Source organism: Lissotriton helveticus, chromosome 1_2 (genome assembly GCF_964261635.1).
Source record: "Lissotriton helveticus chromosome 1_2, aLisHel1.1, whole genome shotgun sequence".
Lineage (NCBI taxonomy): Eukaryota > Metazoa > Chordata > Amphibia > Caudata > Salamandridae > Lissotriton > Lissotriton helveticus.
This window is the reverse complement of record NC_136058.1, coordinates 163396951-163415561: the sequence shown is the minus strand read 5'-3', so window position 1 is coordinate 163415561 and position 18611 is coordinate 163396951. Positions and strand designations below refer to the sequence as shown.

The following is an 18611-nucleotide window of genomic DNA, read 5'->3' as shown; positions in this document are numbered from 1 at the left end:
GCACAGCTGATGGGGGCAAAAACGAAGAAAAAAACGAGGGCAGCAGCGAGGCAGCAAAGGGCACAGCAAAGGGCACAGCCGATGGGGGCAAAAACGAAGAAAAAAACGAAGGCAGCAGCGAGGCAGCAAAGGGCACAGCAAAGGGCACAGCTGATGGAGGCAGTAGCAGGGGTGTGTGGGGGCGACCTCGCCTGGTTACAGGCACTCACTGGAGTCGGAATAGTAATGTTTACCCTCCCGCTATCCAATGCTTTCCCTACTGTTCCACTCACTGGAGTTGGAATAGTAATTTTTACCTACCCGCTATCCAACACTTTCCCTACTGTTGCACTCACTGGAGTGGGAATAGTAATTTTTACCCTCCCACTATGCAACGCTTTCTCTACTGTTGCAATCGCTGGAGTGGGAATAGTCATTTTTACCCAACCGCTATCCAACACTTTCCTACTTTTGCACTCACTTGAGTGGGAATAGTAATTTTTACCCCTACACTATCCAACGCTTTCCCTACTGTTGCACTCACTGGAGTGGGAATAGTAATTTTTACCCACCCGCTATCCATAAATTCTCTACTTTTGCACTTGGAGTGTGAATACTAATTTTATTCCTTTAGCTATGTAATGTTTTTAACTTTGTTATATTTAATGTAGTGTAAATTATTAATTAACAAAACGCATTGCTTTAATTATTTAAATTATTATATATTATTTATTTTTATATTTATATAATAGGTTTATTTATATATGTGTAAATATATTTTTAATAATGTTTTAAACATTTTATAATTAAGATTAATAATTATTTTATAATATTATTAAGTAAATATTTATGTTAAAAAAGTATGTTTTTTTTACATTGCATTTATTATTTTTACATTATTTTAACTATGTTTTATTTAATTGTCTTTAATATGTAATTACTTTTATATGATTTTTAATACATTTAAAAAATTCGATATTTTAGTTAACTATATTTTAACGATCAATATTTTATACTCGATATTTTAGTACTTACCTGTGTGTAGATCGATATTCTGAACAGTCGATATTCTGTCCCTTGATATTTAGTCACTGAACCAACACCATGGTCATCACTGACAAAAATAGTGTAAACTTACCACACTCATCCAACAGGCACACCTGAGAAGAGCAAACAAGCTTGTTTCCTTTACCATATAAAAGGTAGAGCACAGTGTTATGGCTTTAAGGCATACATTGAACTGTCTATGTCTCTAAAATGAATGTTATGTAGCTCTGTGTTATTATATGCTGCTTGAGGGTGGAAGTTCCATAGCATGTCAGTTAGTAGCCGGCTGGCCTGGAATGACCACACTCATGTTCTGTCTAGTAATGAAACTTATCAATCACTACTGCATGTCTTCTGTAACTCCATTGCATTATATTGTTTGCTGATGAGTTGCCTAAAAAGAAGTGCTAACAACCCAGGAGTTGGTCAGTACAAGCTTTGTGTTAAGCTGTGAGGAACCCAGCTGGTGAGCTCACATTTAGAAAGGGTGCAGTGTATTGTTTTGTGGACAACTCTGCCTTAAGTAAAGCGTGCCATATTGTCTGTCTCAGCACTAAGGGGGGTCATTAGCATGGCCATACCCCAGGGAAATGGGACCGCCCGCAATCCATGCACCGGTCACACACATCCCATTAGGATGCGCCCGGCACACTGACGGGTGCATCCCGCATTTCTGACATTGCGGCGGGTGGTGCTGAAAGCACCGCCTGCCACAATGCCAGAAATACAAGTTGTGCATTTGACAGTACAACGTGGCAGGCACCGCGTGGTGCCTGCCACGTTGTACTGTCAAATACCCCCCATGTGCACCTGGGGGCCCGCTATGGGCCTCCAATGGTGAGAACCGTCTGCCCGCCGCCACGGAAAGGCAATACTCTGCATGCATCTTAATATGGATGGTGGTGTCTACCAGAAACCGCCACCATATTAACAGCTTTTCTGCCCGGTAGGCAATCGGACGGATTTCCTACCGGCAGAAAACCGGCGGACGGTCTTTCCATCTGCCGCGGTCCCCCCAACCATAGTAATATGGCAGGGGGAATTGGCATGCGAGCGGGCAAAAATGTTGGGCGGATCGCCACCTCCATGCGGGCGGTGGCGATCCACCCGACAGACTAATGGGCCCCTAAGATTCTACCAGGGTTCTATAGAGTTTTGAACCTTTTGGCTTCAACTGAATAAACTTGAGACCTGCTGGAGAGGAAGGGGATGTGTGCTCATCACTCGCTTACACTGCTGTGTGTCATTCAAAGACTGTGGGTGTCTAACTGTTTGGTGCCCAAACAAATAATCTCGGCACTCTTACTATGCAGATCACAAATAGATTCCAGTCTCCTTGCTGGAATATTTTAGCTGCTAGTGTGGAGTGTAGCAGTTGTGTAAACGTCCACCTCCACCATAATCTCATCTTATCCCTGGTTTTACAGATAAGGCTTCATAACTGTGGTAGTGGAACAGAAGTACTCAGAGGGTCACAAAATGCTCACGTTTTTGCCGGTTGTGCTGGAACCTGATGTTAATATCATATTGGATATGTAGAAGGAAGCTGCAAGAAAAGCCTTTAGACTACATTTGCTAAAGATATAAACATTGCAGTGACATGGTTTAAGAAATACACTTTACCACAAAATCCATGAATTTGATGCAAACTTCTTGAACTCTCGCTAAAGTGTCAGTTTGGCACAATCACCATGAACCTTTTCATGATGAACTTATAGTCTAGCACTAGTAAAATAAAAAGGAGGAGAAGTTATGAGCAGCAAGAAACCCATCTCTGAATTATTTCGTAGACGTAGCTAAGGTGGTGGAAGATTCTAAATTTTGTATAAAGGAAATTGAGAGGTGAGGAAGTAGGAAGGTAAATTACATTGTGTTATAGAGAATGAATGGTGAAATTGATGTCATGAATAAAGGAGCAAACAGATTTTGGAAAAGTGGCAATACATCTAGACGGGGGAACAGATTTTTTAATAGATGGTGTAGCAGTTACCATGGTCCCGAAAAGTTATGTCACAAGTAATAAAGAATGCAGAAAGTGTGGCCGCAATGAACACTTTGCCCACAGGACATCCTCTGGATTTTTCGGGGCCCTGTGCCAAATGTATTTTGGGGGCCCCTGTTTGGAACAGCTTTGAATTTATGATCACATTTCAGCTTTTCCATGCTCTCTTTGGCTAGGTCACTGAAAGTGCACAGGCACTCTCCTCTAAATTCTATATGTTTTTACATATATTGTTTAGGGATAGTGACGTGCTTTCAATATTGTAATACAGCAGCAGCTTGTTAATATTACTGCAAATTATCTCGGTGACACTATGTAATAGACTCTGCAACATCATCCACTTTAAAAATAAATGAAAGGAAAATTATTTTTGAAACAATCTGTTTAATAATTATTCAAGGTCATTGGGGCAGACTCTCTGCACAACAGAGCCAGCTATATCAGGGGCCGACCCGAAAGGCTGTTACCCTGGGCCTGAGCCCATTTTGCCCATGCCATAAAATGGCTCTGTTTGCCCATATGTGCAAAAACACAAGGAAAGGCAGAGAAGCCTTCATAGCTGTTAAGGTGACAAGAGATAGGGATCTTGATAGAGTGCTGACTGTAGGTGATGGTCAGTATGGCAAAGGCAGGAAGTGCACACAACACACTGATATTGCACTTGGGGTAGAAGAGGGAACCTAATGGTGGACTTAGGGCCTATGCATATCATTGTTCCCAAGAAAACATTTTAGACTGAAGGGTCAACTATAGAACACCTACCTGAAGATAGCTGTCCTGGGGGTTATCCAAGGTGAGGAAATTACCATTCTAAGGTATATGCAAACCAGGATTGAGAGATAGAGATATTTGAAGGCAAGGTGTACATTTCAGAAGATGGTCCCCTAATTCTTCGTTGGATGCATTATAATAAATGCATTATAATAAATGCAAGAGCAGTCAACCAAGTAATTGTTGAGGAGGACACCAAAACAGAATCACATTTATTGGACAACTCAAGGCTAATCTCCGGGTGCCAATCGGGGATAGCCGAAAATGAGGAGGGTACCTGCCATAGAGAGAAGTCAGAGAGAGTGTTAGATTAATATTAAAAGAAATGGTTAAAGATGTATTCATATAACCAATTGATGTTCAGTTATGCACCTGAGCTCCACGGTCTGCTGCTATCGTTTACCGGGTGTGTGCTCTTTCATTCGAATCAAAAACAGAAAAAAGCCTTGATAATGCCTATCGGTTCCACTTGTGTATGTTGAAAACTTAATTCTATGCATCATTAACATACAGCAGTAATACACTCTGTTGAGTATACCCACTTCACCCTGCTCTTTAGCTATAGTTCATAGGTTAATGCAGAAAGACCTTATTACCTGAGCTTTTGTCATGAGAAGCCCTGATCCTCCTTCAGGCATAGTTCTCCGTTGTACCAATTTGGACTGACTCAACAACCTGTTCCATAATAATTTTTAGAAACGTTGCTGCTGCAATATGCCACATATGTGAACTAACTGCATAAGAGTCTTATATTCTTCCCCAGTTTTGCTTGTGTGGACCACTCCTCTGTCTCACATAGCATTAGAGAAGCAACTGGATTACGCCGTATAATATTGCACTGGTGCAATTTTTACTTCTCGCCTATGTTGCAAGAGCTTTGTTACTGTAGAGTGGATTTAGAGCCCATCTACTGCTTACCATTGGTTGGCGTCATTGTCACATTGATTTGCTTGCTTCTTATGTTATCAGCTTCCAAAGGCTTTCTTTTCTCTTCCTGTCTTCTTCCCTCCCCTGTAGCATGGACTCATTACTGTGTCCTTCCACTGCTCACCTTTTCAGGTGCTACTTTTTTTTTTGTTTAATCACTCTATGAGTAGTCTACCGTGTGTACTTTTCCTCCCTCAATGTTTCTCTCCAACTCCCCTTTTGCCACCCTCCCTTGTCTATGTGCTGTCTCAAATCAAGTCAAAGTCAAATAGCGTATTGTATAGGATTACTTAAAATCATTACAATTTACACTTTAAAAGTATATTAAACTTAATTTTCCATTGAATACTACTTTTCAGTGATGCGGTTGCCAACATTTTAAAATCTGAATAACGTTATAATACACATAAAATGTTATCTAACAATTTAAACAATCTGTGAGAGTTCTATTATTTTAAAACTTTCAGAAGGTATCAAGTGACTGAAAATGTCAAGGAATCAATTGGCTAGATCCTGTTCCATATAAAATGTCCATGTTAAATTCCAAACTTAACCATTTTCCTATGTTGTTCTCGTTATCCTGTGGATTAGGGGTTCCTTTCTGATTGCTGTTTGGGCTAGTGAGGGTGTGCCATGCATGAGAAACCTCTTCCATCCTTGTTCATGCTTTATTCGTGTCCTCTAGATCGGCTTACCTTAAAAGTTTCCTTACTTTTGCCAGGTATTTCTCACCCCGGCAAGCCAAGATTATAGAGGAACCTTCCAGCCAACGTATCACTGCTTGCCTGCAAGTGCGAATGTGCAATTCATTAAAAATTGGTTTTAAAAGTCCCGTCCTTATATCCTTAACTGCGATGCAAGCACCCAGCAGGTGTGTTAGCGTTTCGTTAAAAAAGCAAAATAATCGACAGTGTGGTGCTAGTTGGTTGCTTTGCCAGGACGTTGTAGATCTTTCGAACCATGCATGCCCAAATGGTAGTTGGTGAAATTCTTTCTTAGCTCGGCACTGAATTGTGTTAGTAAATATGCCTGAGGCTTTATTGATATGTAAGAGTTAACCCCATCGCCGCGGGGCTCATTCCCCCGCCGCGGGGGAATGAGCCCCGCGGCGATGGGGTTAACTCTTACATATCAATAAAGCGCTGTGCAGATGACGAGCTGGGCTCGTCATGGCCCCGCCCGCTCAATGGAATGCCCAGCACAGCGGGGGAATTATCCCCGCGTTGGCATTCCGCGGAGGCAATGACGAGCTCAGCTCGTTATCAGCACAGCGCCACCGTGCTGCATGACAAGCTCAGCTCGTCATCAGCATGGAAGAGGTTAATCATGGTCCACCCATGTCTGCGTTTTGAGGTTGTTATTTTGTCTTCTAGGAAAGACTTCTTCTTTGCTGTCTTATTTGCCAGTTTACCAAAAACTACCCAATCTAACTGGCTGTCCCATATTGTTTGTATGTCAAGTTCCGCCACTGATTTTCTCAGGTATGCCCCCCATGAATGTGGAAGTCTTGGTCCATCTGGATTGTTTAGCAGTTCCGCCTCTTTGCCGTGCCAAACTACTAGGTTCATATGACATATGCTGTCTCAGCTCCTTCCCCTACATTATCCATGAACATCCTTTATCCCCTCCCGTCCACCTCCTGCTCTCTGTGTGATTCCCCCAGCCTCTCCCTCCCACCCGCCATTGCCATTGTTTGCTTCCCCCTCCCCCTGCCCACCCATTGTTCTCTGTGTGCATGCTTCAGCCCATGCCAATCACCTTCTATTGTCTGTGTGCTTAACTCAGACCCTCCTGGGCCACACTCCATTGTGCGTGTGCTTGATCCAGCCCCTCCCGCCCACCGTCCATAGTCGGTGTGCTCCACCATCTGCACTTGCCTGTCCTCTACTCCACCCCTGTCCTTCTCTCACACCCTCCCTCGCTCCGTGTTTCCTTCTCTCTCAACCCACCCTCCAATTACATTTTTTCTAACAAATGTAGGAGTGATTGGGAGATAAGTCCACACAGAGGGCAGTAGAGAAGGATGCAGGTGTGGGAGAGGACAGGCAAGAGTGGATGGGGCTGCACATGACCATACATGGTTAAAAAAACAGCTCTATGATGTAATTTTGCGTACAATGCACTTTCGCATAATTATGAATTTTCAGCAATTGACACATGATCCATTATCTGCAGCATAATATGCAGATTACAAAAAAAATCATAGTTTAAGCGTATCAAATGTCTGTAAAAACGTGGTCACACGTGTTGCTTCCCAGTGGAAGGCCCTTCTCAATGGTTGACTTTCTGTTGCTTGTTGAAATCTTTGTGTGTTAAACTGATACTAATGAGGTGAAACTTTTGTCCTGACACTGTTAACAAGTGTACAAATCACAAAATAATGAAATAATGCAATCACAAAATGTGCCACACTACGCCACCTAATTTACATTTTCTTTTCTCATAATTTAGCCAAGTCTGCCACATATTTTGGTCCTTTCCTGTCACATAATTCCAGTGGCCCTGTTTATAACCCAGGAGGCCAACGGAGTTTGTCAATAACTTATCTGCTCTCTTTCAGCAGAACATTATATTGGATTATGCACTCTGCCAGAGCTCTCTCTCTAATTCCTCTCTCGTGAAATCATAATCCCTTTGGCTCTTGAACCAGAGTGCCTTTTAGCACAGCTGTGAAACGCATCCTGACTAAGTGATTTTTAATCGTGCTGTTGTCAAGTGCACTTTACCTTGGCTTTAAGCATATCTCCTTCAGCATTGCCATGACAAATGAGGCACTCCAAATGCACTTTAAGCCCTCTCACCTTTCAAGATGGAGGGTCGTTGAATAAACACGAAACTTTTCCTTTGGTGGAAACACTTCCCCTTGCTGTTGTGTGATTCCAAATAGGCGTTGGCCAGCAGTATTCATGGGCAAGGATACACAGTCTTAGACCTGAGTGTTTACATCTCTGTTTCCGTGTTCGCTGACAGGCTTTGCTGTTCTCTTGCAGAATAACCAAATTGAGTACATCCCTGCGGAGGAGCTGACCAGGCTGTACCGCCTCGAAACACTCAACCTGCAGAACAACCGCCTGTATTCAAAGGGTGAGTAGCGCAAACAAGTGTGCACTTGTGAATAAATATGGTTTCTAATGTTAGGAACAAATAAAACCACAAAGGCGGTGCAGAGAGTTGTAATCAAAAGTACATGTGCAAAAGCGCATACCGTTGCTTATTCACAGTGAGAACATCATGTTCTGCTTTGTGCTGTTAACAAAGTAGGTTTTCCTGGCACCGTATGCACTCCACTGGTACTTGTAGAAGTACCGAGTAGATATTGAGAAGTTAGCGACCTGCACAGGTCTCAGTGCTGTGTGAGTAACAATATTTGGGGTAATAGCGATCCTACATCTGATTACTACTAGAAGTATAAATTCTGAGCCCTTGTGCAAACTCAGTTGAGCAGTTTAGGGCACCCGTCAACTGCTGGGTGAGATAAAGTCCGTATCCCTGCAATTTTCCCCAGTTTACACATAGATAAGTCAAACTTACTGATACTTACCAGAGTAAATGCCCAGAAAATACCATGACAGGGGAATTTTGGTGCAGAAAGCACAAAACATCCGCATGGCCCTTATCGAAGTGCTTAGCTAGTACTATCGCACCTGATAAATACAGAACCCCAGTGTATCAGATTTTTTAGGGTGCGATAAATATTGTATTCCACAGTGTAAGCACTTGTAATCAGGACCTTACAGTAACATGGACCGTGCGATAAATATTGGGGGGAGGGGCACTGGGTGAGTATAAGTAGCCTCTCTACATGTGGCCTGACTGTCTCTCTCAGACCTTTCTAGCAATGTGGAAGTGGCGCAAAGAACAGCACTTACTCATTGCTGTGAAGTGGTCTTAACAACAGGAGGTAGTCAGTGCTATAGAAAACTACATAATTAAGTCAGTAAAGTGCGACTATCAAATGCCTTTGTACCAGTGCTAATTCAATTATGGTTTTAACACTAGACTTTATAATCGTCCTTAATATTCAGTTACTTTCTATCATTATCAGTTACAGCCCAAATTGACAAAACACACACATTAATTGCCATATTCAACGTGACCCTAACAAATATGTAAGTATACTAATTACTTAGTGCTTTTTCAAGCACTTTAAAGACATGCCCATGGCTTAACGCTGTTTCAAATTCAGGGCTGTATTTGTGAAACTGGGTGAAACTCTGATGCAAACATAACGTCATCTGTAGGTGTAAGCTCACATTTGCCATTCACTAAGCATCAATTAACACTTGTAAAGGGATTTGCTTACATGTTACATTACACTAATGTGCTGGGAGTTTGTGCATTCAAGCGTAGGCTACTGGATATTCACAAACATTTGGCAGGTGCATTCCTACCCTACGTAGAATTGGACATTTACTCCTGTCAAGGGCAGGAGTAAATCATTACACAAGATGAAAACTGGTAGGCAACCCTACCAAAGTTTATGATGGAGTTGCAGGAGAAATCACTTTTCTCGTGGAAAAAAAGTTAGCAACTTTGTTTGGAAAGCAGATATGCCTTCTTTTAGAAGATTGCTGTATCATAGATGCTTGTGCTCAGTTCTCAAAGAATGGTCAAGTGTAGTCCATGGATTCAGCCATTGGACACCTATGGGATCAGCCTCAATATTTCTGGCATTTGAAAGACGGATGGTTTATCCTCTATAAATTGGTTGATATTAAGCTATTGGATATTACATAGAGTGGGGCAAGACTCTGAAATTACACAGCAACTTTATTTCAGAAAGCTTTGTGCATACTGCCAAGGCTGCCTCATTTGATCCTTAGCTTCAGATCTTGAATTTGACCCTTGCTCCACCTGGAGTCAGTGAAGGAAATTCAAGGCAAGTGTTGCACAGTCACCTTTTTTAGGCTCATCCTTGTTGCTTGGTTCTGGATTCGTCAACTTCTGGTCATGGGTTTCTTGCCATAGTCCGGGCGTGCTATCGCCAGTGAACTTTTCCTCTCTTCCCTTTGGCCCATGTGGAGAAAACGCTAAATATTTATTAGAATGGAAAACTGCAAGTGGATATATTTGATCACATATCATCCTCGTCCCCTGAAAGATATGTCAGAAATAAAAATTATTTTTTACCTTTTGAATCAATAGCAGGGTCAGTTCCAGAGTTGTTGACCTGCTAAAAAAGAGAAAGATATCCTCTGTATGCCAGTCGTGGAGACACGTAGACCAAGATAACTTTCTTTTTAACTAAGGCTCTGTTTATTTTGTCCAGACACCAAAACCATCTTTTTAGCATATATAAATCTGAGTGTTGCTAGTCTACATTTAGAATGAGATGTTGTGAAGTTTAATCACCTAGGTTTAAGAGCACTTAACAAGAAGAAAGAAAGATTGAATCACTGTGGAGCACCAGATGGGAAAGCACACTGCTCAGGGAATGCTTACTTTGAAATAGTTCTAAAGTGTAAATTGAAAGAACATAACAAAATATGCATACATTTTATTGCAAGGCACGTGTACGTACAGGACTGTGTTCTGCTCTGTTCAGCATTGTACATGCAAGAAGGTATAGGAATCCGCCTCGCTCCCATTGTCCTTAGCCTAATATTGCACCTCCTACAGCCAGCCCAGCACGCCAAATAACATTGTTCAGTGCATTAGCAGAGACAGAGGTGGGAACTTAGTGCAGTGCATGGCGTTGCATATGGCAGACACAAAGACAGCCTTATGGTGCCTTTTCTATCTTTCTGTTTACTTATTTTTAGTGACAAACTTACACCAAGGATCATAATGATTAAATCTAACAATTAGAATTCCTTGACATTTTCCCAAATATGGTTGTTGTCATCTTCACTATAACATCGCAAAAACTCTGCAACGAGATTGCTTTCCACTTTGAAGAAAAAATCACTAAAATTGTTGGAGATCTTCATCCCGGCAACACCAGTGGCCAGTACGATTTACCTTGGAAGTCAGGTGAAGAATCCAGAGTAGATACTTCCCTGGAGCACTATCACGCTCTCACAGAGGATTCTTTTAATAATCTCGCCCAAAGTGTTTCCTCGGGCTCCCCTTTAGACCCCTTTCCACACAAAATTTGCAAGGAATTTGGGCAAGAAACCTCTCCCCTGGCTGCGGCAGATTTGCTGTCAGTCCTGGAAGATGGAGTGGTACCAGAGGTATGGAAGCAGGCAGTGGTGACCCCCTGCTCAAGAAATCCTCTCTGGACCCTACAACTCCAGCAAATTTTAGACCTATTTCCCTCCTGCCATACCCGATTAAAATCTTAGAAAAAGCAGTTAGTAAAATTTTGTCATGTTATCTTGAGGATAACTGTCTGCTGGATAGGGACCAGTTCGGTTTCCGCCCAGGCCATGGTTCCGAGACAGCTCTGGCAACCGTAATGGACAATCTACAAATGCGTGCCGACAATGGGAATTCCACTGTTCTAGTGTTACTGGACATGTTGGCCGCATTTGACATGGTGAGCCACACAGTACTGCTAGAAAGACTGAAAAATATTGGGGTGAGAGGACGGGCCTTGCAGTGGTTGCAAACCTATCTGTCTGGGAGACAACAGGCTGTGACCATGACGCCGTTCACTTCTAGCAAGTCTCCCGTGCACCAGAGGGTGCCGCAGGGCTCTGCGATTAGCCCTATTCTTGTTAATATCTATCTGTGCCCTCTGTTCCTCATTATTAAGTCCTTCAGAATTGACCTGGTCAACTATGCCGATGACACCCAACTGGTGTTTTCCCTGGAAGGGAAACAAGCGGTGTTGATTGATACGTTCCAGGAATGTATGCACCAGACTGCTAGCTGGCTCAGGAAAAATTCCTTACAATTCAATGGGGGAAAACAGAGGTGGTATACTGCTCCACTACCAGAATGTCTCAGCATTTACCACTGGAGTTCAAGCTTACCCCAGAAGATGAACCCCTGGCTCCGGTTAAAACGGTGCGTAATTTGGGGGTCCTGGTGGATGATAATCTCCAAATGGAGTCACAGGCCAACAAAACAGCTAGTTTTTTTCTTCCCTGCTGAGCATGCTTCGGCAGATTCTACCGTTACTGCCTAGGGATACCCAACCTCTTTTAGTGAGGAGTATCATTTTGAGCAGGCTGGGCTACTGCAACTCCCTGTATCTGGGAACACCACAATTTATCTTGCAGGGGTTGCAGAGAGTCCAGTCCATGTCAGCAAAGCTGATGCTCAATAGGAAGTGTAGGTCCTCCAGGGCATTGGCCTTGAGAGATCTTCATTGGCTGCCCATTAAGGAAAGAGTCTGTTTTAAATCTCTCTGCATTGTGTTCAGAGCAGTACAAGACTTGGGCCCAGTCCCACTGCAGGAGAAATTCATCTGGTATAAGCCCAAGAGGCAGCTTTACTCCTCCAGTGCAAATCTGGTAATGACTACCAGATTTAAGAAATCTAGGATAGGGGCAGAGCTTTTGGTGTGGCAGCCGCACGCCTATGGAATTAGCTGCCTCAGAATATCAGGCAGGCCAACTCTTTGACCTGCGTTAGGAAGAGCCTGAAAACCTGGTTGTTTCCAAGGGCTGAACACTAGGCCTTCCCACTGAAAAACTGGTCTGTTCCTGTGGTGGTTATCTTCCAAGCCTAAGCGTCAGGATACCGTTCGCGCTATATAAGTTCTCAATACATACACACATGCAACACCCTCATATGCAGCCACCGTGAAGCAAATATGACCCGCCCCCCACACGCCCCTCTTCCCCCCTTCATATACAAAGGGAATTGGCATATAATTGTGAAACTGTCCCCCAAGACTTCGATGTGGTGTCCCACATTCGTCAATTGATTTGGGAAGTATCCCTACCATTCTCTGTTCAGCCATCGTGCACCACTTTACTGATCTTCCCCTGGGTAGGTGTCTAGTCCCCCTTCCCATTTCCACCATATTTTATCATATTTGCGGTTGCATCCCCTACCCTCATAGATCAGTTTTTCCTCTGATCCTGCATAGTTCCATTCCTTTCCTCCACTTCAGGAGTCCTGGGCCATGTGGGCTGCCCTGGTGTCTGGCAATATCTCTCTTCGCTACTGTATAGCCCAGGTTGATCAGTAGTTTAATATAAGATGTAGCCTCAGAGTCCATCCAGACCCTTAGCAGTGCCCTCAATTTGGACAGTGGCCCTCCAGTGGCCCTCCCTCGCAGCTTCTGCCAGGGAATTTGACCCTACCTCCCAAAAGGGCCACATTTTTAGGCAGTCCCATAGTGTGTGATAAAAGTTACCCCGCTGTCCACACTGTCAGAGGCATTGGTCATCTGAGGCGCTATCTATCTTGAGGAGCAGTACACAGGTGCAGTATGTTCTGTGCATAATTTTTCATTAGATGAGATGGAAGCTGTCCCGGATGGCCACTTGCCTTGGGAATTGAAGGGCGTCCTCCCAGTCATCATCCTCCAGCTTCCCCTCATATCTTTCTGCCATCTTGCCCTCAATTGTGTTAGCTCTCCCTGTCTGTTTATCAGTGTAGCATACGTAAGGGAGATGGCTTTGGTTGTTAGTCCAGCAAAATGAAAACACCTCAGAACCGGAATGCTGCTCAGATTGGTCCACCTCCTGACATCCCCAACTCTATGGTCATGAATATACATAGAGTAGTGAAGTGGTCAAGCGAGGGATAGGGAATAAGGAATGGAACAGCAGGGAATTTGGAAGCTGTGGAAGGAATAACACGAGAGTGAGTAAAAACACTCAACCACAGTCTACTCTCTGTACGTCTTGCTAATAAAATGAAGAGATCTACCTTAAAACGTACAAGCACAATCTTTTCTGTGACTGTCCTTCAGGACTATAACCATCAATTTGTGTCTTCCTGTAGTTCCTACTGAGGTAAGAGTATAGGGAATTAGCATAGTTATTCATGCGTCATACAATCACACCAATATAGAAGGTACTTCAAATAGAATCATACACCCAACCTCCCACATGCAGGATAGGACATGTCATTGTACAATGATCCAAGTCTTTGTTCTGAGGAATACATACTCCTGTATTCACTGTAATTTAATCCGCAACAAGACCGTAGAAAATGTTAACTAAATGTGATTTTCAAAAGAGCCTCTTCACAGTCACAATGAACGCTAGAACGATTGCATCCAAAGAAGTCACTGAAGGTTGGAATCACCAATAATCACAAAATAAAACGGATGCCAGAAAAAAAGGTTACGTCACCTAGTTTCTTTAGTAAATTAGAAGTTACTCATTCCAGCCTACAATCCTCTTCGAAAGACTAATGCCTAGTACTCCCCAGGCAAATGCTGTACTGTGAATCCTCCCGCACTGGAATAACCCCAAGCCCACAATACCTCAGAGGGAAGTCCTCAAGGGGAATGGCCGAAAAGGTGGCGAAGACTTCTACGTCTTCACCGCGCGTGTGAGCAGAGCCTTGCGAACATGCTGAACTGCTCCAACCAGGTAAACGGACAAAGGACCTTGCTCACTCCGTGATTCCTGAAGCGAGGCACGAAATAACCCGATCAGTCGATGTGGGTCTCAGAAGCAACAACCGGAATGTCAATTACTCACACCGGTTACGTGTGTCCTTGGTAATTAAATACCCATGAGCCTAATCCAGGCATCATGGCAAACGTAGTTTCTTTAGTCGCGAAGTGGTAGGCACCTAGGGTTGCCTGTCCACACATTGGTAGTCAAACCTCCATTTGCAGTTGTCATTCTAGGGGGGTTTATTCCTTTGTTTCCTCTTTTCTGGGCATCCTGGCCTGCAGGGTGCATCTTAATTTCAGGCATTTAAAAATCTGGGTGCTGGCCATGTCATATTCGGCCCATCAATGTGAAAATGGAACCATTTCGCTAGCATCCCACACATTGTCCAGTGTTGAGATGACTCTTAAGTCCTGTTGTTTAAAACCTGGTAAGTTTGGTACTGGACGGAGCCTTGTGCCCACACACAACAGGGTTATTGGTGTCAAACGCCTCACCCCCCATTTCTCTATTCAGTTTTCATCATACGGCTATGACTGTGGTAGTGGCTGGGGGGGCCTTCAGTGGTATTTACCCTCATACCGTACATGGAGGTATCCCCTCTCTCCTAGTATGTCGTGGCCCATCCCAAACGTGGGTCCATCAGCGGGGTGTAAGCCCACTTGTTTATGATGTTTACCAGTGCCGCCTCATAGTACTTCCAAATGTTCAAGAGAGCTATGCTACCCTCTCATCTCTGCAGTGCGGAGACCGCAATAAATGTGGGCCATCCATCCAGAGGAACGACCACAGTAGTTTGTTTGTGGTCTGAATGAAGGTATCAGAGTTTGCAGAGGGTCTGTTTTGCAAGATATAGCTAAATCTGGGTAATGCAATAAATTTAAATAAGACTACCCTCCCCTTGACTGATAGTGTTAGAGCCCAAGAGTGTTTTACGTCATCCTCAAATCTCCACAGCAGGAGGATTTGCAATGTGTACAGTCCTCTCTGGAGATCCATAGACACAGATATCTAAAGTGTCACTTTAAGCAGAAGGGATAGTGTGTCCCCCTCCGACCAACTTATTGGAACTATCAGGAATTTTTTCAAGTAGATTCTCAACCCTGAGTAAGTGCCATAAATAGTGAATATTTCCCCAAGGCACTTTAGTGAGATGTTCGGTTCCGCTATATAAAGTAGGATTCGGCTTTGTACAGCATGATCCGGTAGTCCTATGAGTTGCACCAGCTCCAGTCCCACACCTGGGTGTCGACCCTGATCGACTTGGCAAACAGCATCGATGATAGGGGACAAGCCTCTCATATACCCTTCCGAGTGGGTAATTCCCATGATAGGATTCCATTCACCTTAATTCTGGCCCTGGGCAGTGTATACAAGAGGCAGATTCCTTTCAAGTATTTGGGCCCGAAACCCATTTTCTCCCTAACCACAAACAGAAAGGGCCATAGTATGGAGTCAAAAGCCTTATTCGCATCCAGGGACGCGATGGCCAGTGGGATCCCCAAGTTATACGCTGCCGCTATGCCAATGTATAGGCGTCAGAGATGCAATTTGGTCAACCTGTGGGGTATGAACCTGTTCTTGTCCGGATGGATCAAGTCCAAAATTATGCCCTGTAGTTTTTTCACCAAAGGCTTAGCAATAATGTTTGTATTTGCATTAAGGAAACACATCAGTCTGGACAAGTCCCAGTAGTCTCGGGGCTTGCCTGCCTTGGGGATCAGACCAATGGTTACAATTTGAAGATCTCCCGGTAGCTCCTCCCTTCTATATGCTATGGTATACATCACATGTAAGGGGCCTGTAATTCTACGTGGAATCTTTTCGAACAATTCCGCCGGGAAGACATTCTGAGTGGTCCTCCCAGTGTGGAGCTGTGTGAGTGCTAGGAGTTTTTCATCTTATGTATGGTCGGCCTCTAATTACAGAACAGCTACACACTCTAGCCACTTGCAGGAAAACTCCATTGCAAATTTCCCCAGTTTCGACTCCAGGACTGTAAACTGACAATCATAGATGTTCTGCATATATTTAGCATTAGCCATCATGTCCACTATTTCCTCAATAACCGTAACTGGTGAGCCATTTGATGCAACAATGCCTCCAATATGACTCCTTTATTGTCGCTGGCACTCAGCTGTTCCAGAAGTTTCTCCTCTTGTCCCATAGTTCATATATACGTTTCTGCTTGGCAATATGCACCGCTTAACCTCTTATTTGAACAAGGATCGGAATTCTTCCATTTTGGTCACGATGCTCAGCCTTGTAGCAGCTGATGGCTTCTAATGGTACTCTGCCTCCAAGCCCATAAGTTCCTGATCTAGGTCTAGTTGGCATCGCAATTGCTCCCTTTTTCCCCATCTTGTCTGCAATGATTATCCCCCCTCCACCATCCCCCGATGGTGGCTTTGTAGGCCTTCCACTGGATCAGTGCGTCCCTTTCTGTCACTGGGTTTTCTTTAAAATAGTGCTCTGTTGCATTGTCAAGGCATTCCACTACCTTCTTATGTTTCAAGCGTCATGACACCTTTCTCCATTCTGTCCTGCCTCTCTTTTTTGTCATAGTCAATGTGCCGCTCAGCAGTGAATAGTCTGATATCCCCCGGGCCTGGAATTCCACCTCAGTGAACCTGAGGAGTGCTGGCAGTGGTGTAAGACAGTGGTCTAATCGTGAGTGGGTATTATGTGCCTCGAAGTAGTAAGAATTTCCTCTGCCCATCCCATGCAGTGATCTCCAAATGAACCCCTGCCCTATTGACTTTACAAAGTCGCACAGTTTCCCAGAATGGAGGCTGAAATTCTGATCGGGGATGGACCTATCTAGTTGCAGGTGCATTGTAATATTGATGTCTCCCCCTATTATAGTCTACATCTTGGGGAGATCCCATAGTAATTGTCCCAGGAATTGCAGGATGTCAGTCTGTAGTCCTGGGTGGAAATACCTATTAATCAGCTCCACTGGTTCCCCTTCCCAGATGCCCACGACCATCGCCGCGGCCATCTGAGCGGGTCTGTGTCACCTGGACTGGAAGGGATTTTTTTTAATAGGATTGCAACCCCTCTGGATCCCCATGGGTAACCTGAGTGACCTGCCACTTGTGTATCATCACCTGCCAGGAGAGCACAGTTGGACCCCTTTAGATGTGTTTCTTGTAGAAACACTACATCCCTGGATAGCGTGCTATAGCTTTGGTCACCAGCCCCTGCTGGCCAACCCATTGACATTCCATGTGAGTAGCTTAAGGGCCTGTGTCTTCATAGTGTGACCTAGTCGTCCCTTGCTCATGGGGAGAGTGTCTGCCTAGACAGGGTTTTACTTTCCCTTGCCTAGTATACTCTAGTATCGTTGCAAACTGTTCAATGTTAACCTAAATGTTATCCTAACTCCGATCCCTCCCTATCTTACGATGCTGCAGTGTTAGATCTGGTCACTACCCCAATGCAAGGTATTTAGAGTGTTACCATCAACAATTGTTATCCCCACACTCCAGTGCATATAGATGGATGGTCCCCTGCTGGCTCACGAGTTATACATCAATAAATTACCTCAGCTTTACCACCCCATCTTCAGGAGTGAGTTCCATAACCCTGGATTTCCATTGCAACCTCCCCCAGTCCCGGTTCTGCAGAAAGACCAGTCAGACAATCTCCTCCGAGATCATCTGGGTGACTTTGGGAGTGGTCTGAGTTCTCCGTTGTCTTTATAGACTAGGTTCTCCTCTGATGAATCCCCATGGTCAGTCTCAAGAGCTTCCCATAAGTTGGTAGTCTCCAGGCCGTGTTGGCGCTGGAGATCCATCACTACTCTTGCCCTGTCAATTTGTGCGTGTTCTTTAGTTGATGTTGTTGGTGGCCGCTGCCAATGCTCCTGGTGGCAATTTTTCTGTTCCTGACATTTCAGTACCTGGTGCCTTTCACCATTGTCTGGAGGGTAGTACCCCCTTCTCTCCAGCCAGGTACAGACATCCTACGGTTGTAACGACCGCGTTGTGATTCCCTGTGGGGAAAAAGTTTCGTGGTAAACGTTATTCACCCCAGCTTTTTATGGTTGGCCCTAAATATGATCACATTCTTAGAGACTTGGCCAATTTTATGTTCCAGGGCTCTCTTGGTCTCTTTTATTGCAGCCAAATAGGTTTTTGCATGAATTTCCAATCCACTTTCTGTGAGTAGGAGCATTTGGTCCTGTACATCCATGCGTGAGCGGCCTTTTCCCACTGGCTTGGTAACTTTGGGGTGGACCGTAGTGTTTCCAGCATATGGCGGTCCAGTTTCACCAAATGTGCAAGTGAGGTGTCCAGATGTGGCCTCCTGTTTCCTCTGTGAGCTGCCACCGATGGGCGCTGCAGTCTCATCCTCCTCAGTTTATTCAGGGGTTATGTCCCCCTTTGCATTATGTGGTGGTCCTGGCATCC

The 18611-nt window shown here is 44.2% G+C and overlaps 1 protein-coding gene across 1 annotated transcript in view; it reads left to right on the top strand.

Annotated features, from left to right (window-relative positions):
- Positions 1-18611, top strand: part of PODN (podocan) — a 385969-nt gene that overhangs the window by 184562 nt on the left and 182796 nt on the right. Inside the window, exon 3 of the mRNA XM_078673459.1 lies at positions 7717-7810. Within this exon, the coding sequence (XP_078529585.1) occupies positions 7717-7810 (94 nt within the window). The remainder of the gene's footprint in view (positions 1-7716; positions 7811-18611) is intronic.